Genomic DNA, 12,464 nt, shown 5'->3' with positions numbered 1-12,464 from the left:
ATCCCCAATCTGTAAACCAGCAGACACACCCAGAGGTGGCAGGACAGCTCTAAGGCACTGTCAAAAGAGGGAGGAGTGGGTGGTTTCCCAGTGGCAGGGATGATCCTCCCACTCATTAGCATATGAATTCACCCCACTCGAAAAACCTCCTTGGCCTGTATCCTGTAAGAGTACCGCACTTCTCTCTGAATCCTAACTAGCTTACCTTTTACTATCGCTTTGGCTCTCACTGAATTTTTTCAATGAGACATCAGAGCCTGAGCTTCATCTGGTCCTGAACTCAGGCATCCTGAGTTTTGGTTGGGCTTAAGTCCCGGGAAAGAGAGCTGAAGGGCAGGAGGAAAAAGCAGTGGGAAAAACGTGCCAAGGAATCCGCTTTGTAGCCAACCGGGAAATTTGCTAAATATCTGACCGGTGCTCACAGTTTTCATTGGTCTGATCCTTGGCACAAAGAATAAGGACAGATGAACCCCCACTGGCTTGGGTAGCAGCTACTGGGGCCCAGCAGATAGTGCCTTTGGGACATACTGAAGAGTAGCCTCTCCAGAGTCCCTCAGTTGTGCCCACTGCCACCCGCCTGTTCGCAGGGGGTTTGAGGAAACAAGAAATGACAGATTGTTAAGGAATTAAGATTTCGTGAGGTATATGGCCCTCCAGCTATAGGAGCGAGGATCTCCTACCTTAACCGGAGGTCTTCTGGAATCTTTGGGCCGCGGGAGCTTTCGGCTGAGTTCATTTTTCGCTGTCCCGGTTACCAGCACGATGGGCCTTCCCCTGCGCTGGGTTTTGTTTGTGCACCGCTTCTACCGTGGGAGCTTCGCTGAGTTGGGCTCTTGCTGTGCTTGGCCTCTTCTGCGTGGAGGTTGTTTCAGCCAGGTTAAACCCGAGTCACGGCACCATAGATGTCATGCGTGTGTATGTTCCTTGGTTCTTTGTCTCGTCACAACAAAAATTTGGAGTGATGGACATTAAAGCCCCATCAGCGTGCCACAGCTCTCAGGTCTTGGACAGACTGTGTTATAGCTCTCAGGTCTCGAATGGAATGTATTGTAGCTCTTAGACAAATCAGTGTTACAGCTCTATTTTATTTAGAAGATAGCAGGAAAATCCATCTTCAAGGCCTGAGGACACGACGATCCAAAGACGCGAAGAGAAGACCGGCCCAGCGCGCGGGAGAGAGCGAGCTAGTTTTGGCTCGCCTTTTTATATGCTCTTTTTTCTCCTGGGCCTGCCCTATGTGAATTGGGCCAGCCAGGAGTGTTGTTTGTTTTACCTGAGGTCTTCACTCTGGTTCTCGGACCTTCCTTTGTTCTATTTTCGCAGGCTTTTCCCTTCCTTGTCTTTTGGCCACCGCCATTTTGGACTCCATTTCCCTATTTTACCTAGAGTCCCTTGGACTGCAAGGAGATCCAACCAGTCCATTCTAAAGGAGATCAGTCCTGGGTGTTCATTGGAGCGACTGATGCTAAAGCTGAAACTCCAGTACGTTGGCCACCTCATGCGAAGAGTTGACTCACTGGAAAAGAGTCTGATGCTAGGAGAGATTGAGGGCGGGAGGAGATGGGGACGACAGAGAATGAGATGGCTGGATGGCATCACCGACTCGATGGACATGAGTTTGAGTGAACTCTGGGATTTGGTGATGGACAGGGAGGCCTGGCTTGCTGTGATTCATGGGGTCGCGGAGAGTCGGACACGACTGAGCGACTGAACTGAGCTGAACTGAACAATGAAGTGAAAGTGAAGAGAAGTCGCTCAGTCGTGTCCGACCCTCAGCGACCCCACGGACTGCAGCCCACAGGCTCCTCCATCCATGGGATTTTCCAGGCAAGGACACTGGAGTGGGTTGCCGTTTCCTTCTCCAATGTGTGAAAGTGAAAAGTGAAAGCTCAGTCGTGTCCGACCCTTAGCGACCCCACGGACTGCAGCCCACCAGGCTCCTCCATCCATGGGATTTTCTAGGCAATAGTACTGGAGTAGCTTGCCATTGCCTTCTCCGGAGCTGAACAATACCATTCCCTTAATTCCTAAACTGTTTATCATCTCTACTAATTTAATAATTGGACATAATCAGTTAATTATGGAGTCGTTTAAAATTTTTTTTATTTGTCATTCTTCAAGGAATGGTACCATATATTAAATTATTTTATATTTGCTCTGACCTAGAATATTGGTGTACATAAGCAAGCCCTTAGAGTGGGCTGGAGTGTTTCACAGCTGCCAGATTCTGTTTCCGTTTTTATTCATCTAAGCTCTTCATCTTTCTTTTGAAATTCCCTAGTAATGAGAGAAAAAAAATTATTGCCAAAGCTTAGAGCACAGGTAGATGCATTTAGAAGCAGAAGTGATATTTATTCTAAGTTACAGAATAAAATGAACCACAGTCTCAGAAATAGTTTCTTAAAAAAGCAAAATGTTTCACCTTTCTTTGTCTGGAAAAAAATGTTCCTTGTTCTTCCATTGACAACATAGTATGAGATAGAGTGTATCTTCAGGAGACTTAGTTGAGCTATAGGTAAAATAACAAAAATTTTATCAAAATTTTCTTTTGATACAGTTTATCAAAGTACATTTTTTAAGCTACTGCCTACAAAGTGAAAAGACTGGAATTATCCTGTGCTGTGCTTAGTCACACAGTCATGTCCGACTCTTTGTGACCCTATGGACTGTAGCCTGCCAGGCTCCTCTGTCCATGGGGATTCTCCAGGCAAGAATACTGGACTGGGTTGCCATGCCCTCCTCCAGGGGATCTTCCAAACCCAGGGATTGAACCCATGTCTCCCGCATTGCAAAGGGATTCTTTACTGTCTGAGCCACCAGGGAAGCCCGTGAATACTGAATTGGGTAGCCTATCCCTTCTCCAGGAGATCTTCCCAACCCAGGAATTGAACCAGGGTCTCCTGCATTTCAGATGAGTTCTTTACCAACTGAGCTACCAGGAAAGCCCCTGGAATTATCCTGCTGCTGCTGCTAAGTCACTTCAGTCGATCCTACTTGATATTAAAGTGAATAAGTCAGTTACTTGTATTGACTTATTTATGTTAAGGTCCATTTACTGTCCTGGTTGCTACTTTGGAAACCTTGATGAAGTATATTTTCCCACCATCTTTCCCTCCTACCCCCAACTTGTTTGATCATAAAACTGAACAGTTTCCAGTTGGGAAGAAATTGAAATTTGCTTCCTATTTGGAAAACTCACAGTTTTATCATCATTTTAAATGGTGTCACTGAGGTTAGAGAGATAAATCTCATTTTTCTGATTAGCCTAGAGGATTTTAGCTCAATTGAATTCTGATATGAGCTAGACCTAAAAATCAAAGATGTGTTTTCTTTATTTATTTTAATTGACCCTGAAACATTCACTGCTTGAAATTCTAGAAGGCTGGAGGGGAAAATAAATTCTATCATAGTTTTTGGGATTTATATCAAACAAGCAGGAATAGATTTGGGGTAATTTTCTGATAATTGACTTTTGGGCTTAGTCACTCAGTCGTGTCCGACTCTTTGTGACCCCATGGACTGTAACCTGTCAGACCCCTCTGTCCATGGGGATTCTCCAGGCAAGAATACTGGAGTGGGTTGCCATGCCCTACTGCAGGGGATCTTCCTAACCCAGGGATTGAACCCAGGCCTCCCACACTGCGGGCGGATTCTTTACCGTCTGGACACCAGGGAAGCCCAAGTATACTGGAGTGAGTAGCCTATCTCTTCTCCAGGGGATCTTCCTGACCCGGGAATTGAAGTGGGGTCTCCTGCATTGCAGGTGGATTCTTTACTACCTGAGCTACCAGGGAAGCCCATTAACTATTCTACATTTCCTAATTAATGGTGGTGTTAACCAAAATACAGACTCCTCAGTGGTGATGGCTTCTGTGGAAGAGCGTCCTTAAGGAGTGTCCTTAAGCCATCAGGGAAGCCCCACTGACCTTTAGATGATTATAAGTTATGCTCTAGTGATTTTTTTTTTTCCATCAAAAGATGGGAACTGCTTTTGTTAATTCATATATATATATATATAAAACTGTATCACTTTGCTATACACCTGAAACAAATACAACACTGTAAATGAAATATAGTACAATATAAAATAAAAATAAGTAACAGACCTTTGGGGTTTACACAGAGTTAGAGTTCCTATCAGAGTTATGCTCTAGTGATTTTTTAAACAACTTTGAGATATAACTCACATGCTGAATAATTCACCCATTTAAATTGTACAATTTAGTGGCTTTTATTGTTCACACAGTTGTGCAACCTTGCCACAATCGATTTTGGAGCACTCTCCTCACCCCAAAAGGAAATCCATTACCCATTAGCAGTCACCCTTCATTTCTTCCCAAATTTGCCAGCTTTAGTCAGATACTGATCTGATTTATGTCTCGAAAGGTAGATTTTGGGCATTTCATACAAGAAGAGAGGACAACATGTCAGTCTTTTGTGTCTGACTTCTTCGCATAGAATGTTTGCGAGGTTTATGCATGCCGTACGTTGCATCAATTCCTTTCCATTGTCAAAGAATGTTTCCTTGTACGGTTATATTATGTTTCATTTATCTATTCATCACTTGAGGACCATTTGGCAGATATTCATACACAAGTTTTTCTGTGGGCATATGTTTTTATTTCTCTTGAGTGTATGCCGAAGAGTGGAATTTCTTGGTCATATATGATAACTCTGTTTAATTTTTGAGGAACTGCCTATTTTAAGTTTATACCACCGATATATGTTGGTTCTGATTTCTTCACAGTCTCCAACATTCGATATTATCTGTCTTTTTGTTATAGACATCTTAGTGATACGAAATGATATCTCATTGTGGTTTTGGTTGGCATTTTCCTAATGGCAAGTGAAACAGAACATCTTTTCGTGTGCTTAGTGGACATCTGTAAATTTTATTTGGAGAAATGTCTGGTCATATCTATCTTTTGCCCATTTTAATTAGTTTGTCATGTTGTTATGGCATTTGAGAAGTCTTTGTGTAATCCAGATAGATACTCCTTATCAGGTACATAATTTGTAAATATTTTCTCCCATTTTATGGCATTATCACTTACTTGATGTTGGCCTTTAAAGTATAGAAGTTTTAAATTTTGATGAAACCAAATTTATATATTTTTATTTCATTTCTTGTACTTTTGGTGTCATATCTAGAAGCCATTGTGTGAGCCAGCGTCACGGATTTACTCCGTTATTTTCTTCTGAGAGTTTGACAGTTTTAGCTCTATTTGAATCTGTGATTTCTTTTGAGTTAATTTTTTTGTATATGGCCTAAGGAGGCATCTTGCTGAAGTCTTTTGCATGTGGAATTCAATCGTCCCATCATCTGTAGTAGAGAAGACTTTTTTTTCCCTCCGTCGAATAGATATGGCACTGAATTCTGAGTCCTCCAACTTTGTTCTTTTCTTCATGGTGTTTGGTTTTTTGTTTGGTCAACTGTTCTGCCTCCCTTGCATTTCTAAGTAAATTTTAGGATTAGTTTATCAATTTCTGCCAAAAAAAAAAAAAAGCTAGCTTAGATTTTACTGTGGATTGAGTTAAATTGGTAGATCAAATTGAACAGGATTGCCTCTTTAACAATATTAAGTCTTTTGGATCCATTAACATGAGTCTTTCCATTTATTTAGGTTTTCTTTGCATTTTTCAACAGTGTTTTATAATTTTAAGAGTAAAGTTTTGTGTTTATTTTGCAAAATTTATTCCTAAATATTTTATTATTTTTGATGCTGTTGTAAATGGAATTGTTTTTAAATTTTATTTTCAGATTGGTCATTGCTAGAGTATAGAAATACAGTTGCTGTTTGTATATTGATCTTGTACCCTGTAATATTACTGAGCTCACTTATTAGTCCTAACACTGGTAAAATTGTACTTCTTAGGATTTTCTAGATAGAGTGCCATATCATCTGCAAATAAGTATAGTTTTGTTTCTTCCTTCCCAACTTCAGTGGAAGTCGCTTCATCCCCTTCCTTGTGCTGAGCAGAGCGGCTGAATCGCGGCGCTGAGACGGGGCGTTCTCCTCTTGTTCCTGTTCTTCGGGGGCAGACTTTCAGTTACAGTGATTTGTTTTTCACTCTGAAAAATGGGCTATAACCTTGCTTTGAAGCTTAATTTCCTTTTGATTGAAGGTTCTTTCCCTTCTGTTTACATACACAGATATGTGCTGACTAGAAGGCTCAGTTGTGCAGTGAGGAGGAGAAGACAGCGCCTTACAAAGATGGGGTTTGGGACTGACCTGAAGAATTCACACGAAGCCGTGTTAAAATTGCAAGACTGGGAATTACGGTTACTGGAGACGGTGAAGAAATTCATGGCCCTGAGGATAAAAAGTGATAAAGAATATGCATCTACTTTACAGAACCTTTGTAATCAAGTTGATAAGGAAAGTACTATCCAAATGAATTACGTCAGCAATGTATCCAAGGTAAGAAGAATAATTTCATCATTTATCGTCCATAGCATCATAATTGTCCTTAAAGCAAATCGATCATACTGTTGAATAAGCACACCTAAGTCAGCATCCTGAAGCAGTGGTTCCAAAATCCTGCTGACTATGAGAATCGCATGGGGAAAGTGTCAGAAACTGTAAGATTTGGGTCCACCTCCCAATATTCCGGGTCATTAGCTCTGAAATTTTTGAGCTTTGAAATCTTTTTTTCCCCAATAGATGTCCAGATTATTCTAATGATTAGTCAGCTTTAAGAACCCTTCTTAAACAAATTTTATTTTCTTAAGTACCCTACTTCCTTGGGTCCCTTGAGCCCTGCTATTTTATGATTTTGGCACCAACTTTCTTTATAACCCACCTTCCCTGAATTCTTCCGTGAGTCATTAGTATAGTCACATGGAATATTTTAACTTGTAGGTGTTCTTTGCTGTCATTTCATTACTAAAATGCTAATATACTGATGGTTTAATGACACATAAAATTCTTTGACTAAACACTATGGTTTTTTAACTTAAAGATTATATTATTATTATTATTCATTTTATAAAATATGTAAAATTAAAAATTAAGGGCTATAAAAATAAAGGTCACTATTGTACTGCTCATTATCCTTTGAAGGCATTAAAGATGAAATATTACACACCTTAATAGTTCTTGGATTTTTGTTCTGTTTCTTTCCATTGTCTTACTTCACATTTCACTGTATTTATTCAAAGTTAAGAAAATTTTATTTTACTTCATAAAGTTGGAATTAGTGTGTTTCTTGCACTGATGGGTGTTAAGGTTTGAGTAAATTGTAGAGGAAACTGTTTCTTATGGGGAATGTGTGTGTGTGGTGTGTGCGATCTGGTACGGGTCTCTGATTTTGCTGAGAACTAATGTGAATATCCTTAACTTCCTTTCCTGGGCCCGTGAGTTTCCCCAAAGAACGTTTCTATCGGTTCTAGTCTGAAGGCAGGGCTGCCGGATGTAGCGAATCAAAATGCACATCACCAGTTAAATCTGCACGCAGTAACGAGAAACGCACACCCTGTGTGTGCTCAGTCGTGCCCGACTCTTCGCGACCCCATGGACTGTTGCCCGCCAGGCCCCTCTGTCCATGGGATTCTCCAGGCAAGAGCACTGGACTGGGCTGCCATTTCCTCCTCCAGGGATGCCTACACTAAAGACTATTTTTTATCTGATATTCGGGTTTAACTGGTGTCCTGTATTTTGTTTGACCACTCTGTAATGGGAATATGTAGAGAAAGTAGATTGAGTGTTCAGAGTCATGTTTTAGTGAATCCTCCTGGTTTGGTAAGTTGCCTGGTGTCTCTGCACCCAGAGGCTCTCTGGTTAATTTTTTCTGCTTGTTTTTGTCTGCTCCGAGGGAGGAATGGTTGCCTGTCTGTGGGCTGAGCAATAGGCCCTAGAATTCTGGCTTTTCCTTATGTAGCCGGAACCGATCCTCCTGTTTCAGCACCCTCTTCTTTTCCTTCATTTAGCTTTCTCCAGTTCCCGGGCTTTCCTGGAGTTATCTGGCCCTGTAGGTTGGTCTTTTCTTCTCCCTACCCCCCAGAGTCTTATTGAGATATAATTGGCATACTTCGATGTATAGATTTAAGGTATATAGCGTGATGGTTTATGTATGTTGTAAAATGATTACTGCAATAGATTGTAACTGTTTGCAACCCCATGAACTAATACAGCTCCATGGAGTTCTCCAGGCCAGAATACTGGAGTGGGGAGCCTTTCCCTTCTCCAGGGGATCTTCCCCAGCCAGGGATAGAACCCAGGTCTCCCACATTGCAGGCGGATTCTTTACCTGCTGAGCCACGAGGAAAGCCCCATTAAAAAGGAGAGACAACATCTCTCCTTTGGATGAGAACTCTCAGAATGGACTCACCTCACAGCTCTCCCATCTCATACGCCAGTGTGAGCCGTGGTCACCGTGCTGTACCATCCCTAGTGCTTACTTGCTTATTACTGGAAGTTTGTCCTCTCTGAGCATTTTCCTCCAGCTCCCCCTCCTATCACATGGCCTTTTCTTCTTGACCTCTACTTTGTAGAACACTTGTGTTTCAGCTTTTCCTGATGCTAATCAGTTACCCCTTACCTGCTTTTTATAATATTTTCTAACATTTTTATTGGCATGTCTTATCTGTGATTGTTGCCTTTTCTATCTTCTTTGTGATTGTAGATTTATACTTTAACTATCTTGTATTTCAGTGGGACTTTGGAAAGGACTGGAAAAATAGCCATATGTTTTATTGACTATGTTTAACTGGAATTATACGCTTTAGGAAAGTAAGGTGCTGGAAGGAACAAGAGATAGCATTAATGGGTAAGAAGATGCAGGGTTTGTGAGGTCAGGACAAAGGAGCAGTCATCAACGTGTGTATTGAAGTGTCAAGTATTTAGGTGAGGGGTCAGTTCAGCTCAGTCGCTCAGTCGTGTCGGACTCTTTGCAACCCCATGAACCGCAGCATGCCAGGGCTCCCTGTCCATCACCAACTCCCCTCCAGGAGTCCATAGATGGAGACGAATGCTAAGATGATTAAGAAAGGCAGGAGAATGGGCACAGGAAAGGGGGCTAGGGAAGGGTGACATTGAGAAGAAGTGGTTTAAGTGGGTAGTGTTGCCTTTCAAAGAGGAAACCTTGAGATATAATGGCTGAACAATGGTTGGAAACCCAAAGAAAAACAAGGAGTATGTCAGCTTTTCCTCTTAATGCTGAAAATGCATCATTTATTCTTCCTAAAAGTAAAGTTCAATATATCAATTTTTTCTTTAGCGCATTAGGTTTTTCGTGTTATATCAAAAAAAAATTTTTCCTGATCCAAAGGTGTTTTCTCCTGTGTTTGCATCTGGAAGTTTTATACTTTCATGCATTTATATTTATGTCTATGACCCATTTTTAGTTAACTTTTGTATATGGGACAAGTTATAGATTAAAGTCAGGGTTTTTTTTTTTTGTTAATGGATATCCATTTATTCCATCAACATTTTTAGAAAGGATTAAGCTTTCTTTACTGAATTACTCTTTTATTTTGTTGAAAATCAGTTGACCGTAATGAGTGAGTCTATTTCTACACACTTGATCTGTTCTACTCGTTTCTTTATCTACCATGACACCAGTAACACTATTTGGTTACCGTGACTTTCTAGTAATCTCAAAGATAGATAGGATAATTTGTCTCTGTGTTTTTTCCCCCAAAATTGTTTTGACTATTTTAATTCCTGTGCATTTCCATATGTATTTTAGAACAACTCATCAATTTTTTAAAAAGAGGCTACTGAATTTTTATTGGAATGCATTAAATATATATATATAGGTAAGTTTCGGGAAAATGTATATCTTAACAGTATTGGAGCTTTACAATACACCATATACATCATAAACATGGTGTATCTTCTTTTTCTGAATAATCGTACAGTTTTCAGTGTATAGACCTTTCAGATTTATGTGTATTTCATATTTTTGGATGTTCTTATAAGTAGCATTTTCTCTAATTTTCCATTTTCCACTGTTGATTGTTATTATATATGTCAATCTCATAATGTAAACTTTGCAAAACGTTCTTATTTGCCCTTTCCTCGTAGATTCTTTTGACTTTTCTACATAGATGATATCTGTAAATAAAGAGAATTTTAGTTCTTCTTTTCCAATTTGGATGCCTTTTATTTATTTTTCTTGCCTTCTAACGATAGCTAAAACCCCAGTGCAAAATTCAATAGAAGTATTGACAGCAGACAACTGTGTCTTGTTCCTGATTTTAGGGGAGAAGCATTGTCTCTCAGTATTAGTTATGATGTTAACTTTGGTAGATATCTTCTATATGCTTGTGAAAATTCCCTTCTATTCCTGCTTAGCTAAGACTTTGTTCATTAACATTGGATTTTGTCAACTGGTCTGTCTTCTGCTTAGATGATTATGTTGTTTTTTCCTCTCAGTTTGATAATATGTTGAAATGTATTCATTGATTTTCAGGTGTTTGAAACATTTGATGATTGCTAAAAAAAAAAAGAAGAACAAAATGCGACTTGTATTCTTACATTAAATCCCACTTCATCTTTTTTTGTATTATCCCTTTTTTATATTACTGGATTCAATTTGCTAAAAATTAATTTTTGGAGACTTTTTTTTATCAGTGTTGCTGAGGGATTTTGATCTAGAGTCCCTTTTGTTTTAGTATTGTCTGGTTTTGCTATCAGTAATGCTGGCTTCATTATACAAGTTGGGAAGTATTTTCTCTTCTTCAGTTTTCTGAAGAAGTTTATGTAGAATTGGTTTTATTTCTTACTTAGATGTTTGATAGAATTCACCAGTGAAATAATCTTGGTCTAGAGTTTTCTTTAGGAAAAGGTTTTTAGTTATAAATTTAATTTTTAAGGTAGAGAGCTATTCAGATTATCTTTTTCTTCCTGAGTGAACGAACTTTGGTGCCTTTTGGGAATTTGTTCATTTTTTTCTACGTTGTCCATTAATTTTTAGTGTTGTTTATTATTTTTCCTTATTGTCTTTTCCTATTTGGAAAATCTGTAGTGGTCTTATCTCTTTCATGCCTGACATTGGTAATTTATGTCTTTTTTTTCCCCCCTGATCAGACTGGTTAGAGATTTCTCATTTTTACTGATGTTGTCTGGGAACCAGTTTTTGATTTCATTCATTGTCTCTATTGATATTGTTTTCTATTGCATTGATTTCTGCTCTGAAATCTGTTAATTTTTTCCCACTTAACCTGGGCTTCATTTACTTTTTCTTCTCTGAGTTAATAAAGCAGAAGTTGGGATTAAGACCGTCTTCTTCTGTCGTGTTCTCAGTTTTCTCAGTAGTGTTTTAGCTGCCTTTCCAAAATTTTTTTTTTCAGTTCGGAATACATTTTAGTTTCACTTTTGATTTCTCCCTTGACCCATGTAGTCTTTTAAAGTCTATTATTTAGTTTCCAAGAAGTTTTTTCTTTTAAGAGATATTTTTGTTATTAATTTCAAATTTAGTTCCACTGTTTTCCAAGATCTAATTTTATATGACTCAAATCCTTGTAAATTTATGGATGCTTGTTTCATGGCCCAGAGTATGGTCTGCCTTGGTGACTCTTTGATGTGTACTTGATGTTCTGCTCTTGTTGTTTGCAGAATTCTGTAAATGAGAGGTCAAGATGGTTGATACTAGTTTCTTTACTCATTTCTGTGTTCCTGTCATATCAATATTGAGAGGGGGCGTTGAAACCTCTGATTATGGTTGTGACTGTCTGTTTCTCCCTGCAGTTGGGTCAGTTTTTATTTAATGTCTTTTGAATCTCTGTTACAAAGTACATAGTTATTTAGAGTTGTTCCCTTTTTTGACAAATGAATTAATCTTTTCCCCTTCCTCCCTCCCTTCCCTCCTGCCCCTTTTTCTTGTTAGGATAGTTTTTTGTTTGTTTGTTTTAATTGCAGTGACACCGGTGCACCGTGATCATCACCGTGTCTCGTATCATCTGCTGGCGTGTAACTGACCCCTCACCCTTTTCACTGACACCCGAACCTTCTTTCCGTTTGACACCTCCAGTCTGTTACTGCGAGTCTTGTTTCCTTTGTTCGTTTGTTTTGTTTTTTCAGATTCCACATTTAAGTGAAATCATAGGGTGTTGGTCTTTCTCTGAGTGACTGACTTCAGTTTGCATAATAGCCCCACAGCCCATCCATGCTGGCATAGATGGCAGCATTTCCTTCCCTTCTGTGACTGAGAAGTACTCTGTCGTGCATAAGTACACATCTCCTTTATCTCTTCATCCCCTGACGGACACTTCGGTGATTTCCATGTCTGACTGTTTTAAACAGTGTTACAGTGAACATGAGGAGGCTTCTATCTCTTTAGGTGTTTTTGTTTACTTTAGATAAATATCCCAAAGTGGAATAACTAGATCATATGGTTCTAGTACCATATGAAGTGTGTTATTAATTACTTGAGGAACGTTCGTATTATTTTACATAGTGGCTACACTAAATTACATTTTCACTCACAGTGTATAAGAGTTCCCTTTTCTCTTAAACATT

The 12,464-nt window shown here is 39.3% G+C and overlaps 1 protein-coding gene across 4 annotated transcripts in view; it reads left to right on the top strand.

Annotated features, from left to right (window-relative positions):
* Positions 1-12,464, top strand: part of FER (FER tyrosine kinase) — a 467,424-nt gene that overhangs the window by 44,400 nt on the left and 410,560 nt on the right. For all 4 annotated transcript variants that reach the window (XM_088838427.1, XM_055430188.2, XM_088838426.1 and 1 more), the window contains one exon: positions 6,155-6,422. In XM_088838427.1, the coding sequence (XP_088694553.1) occupies positions 6,216-6,422 (207 nt within the window). In that variant the 5' untranslated portion in view covers positions 6,155-6,215. The remainder of the gene's footprint in view (positions 1-6,154; positions 6,423-12,464) is intronic.

Source organism: Moschus berezovskii, chromosome 8, assembly GCF_049115385.1.
Source record: "Moschus berezovskii isolate FMDL1 chromosome 8, NW_MosBer_1.0, whole genome shotgun sequence".
In the NCBI taxonomy this organism is placed as follows: domain Eukaryota; kingdom Metazoa; phylum Chordata; class Mammalia; order Artiodactyla; family Moschidae; genus Moschus; species Moschus berezovskii.
This window is presented reverse-complemented; position numbering and strand designations above follow the sequence as displayed.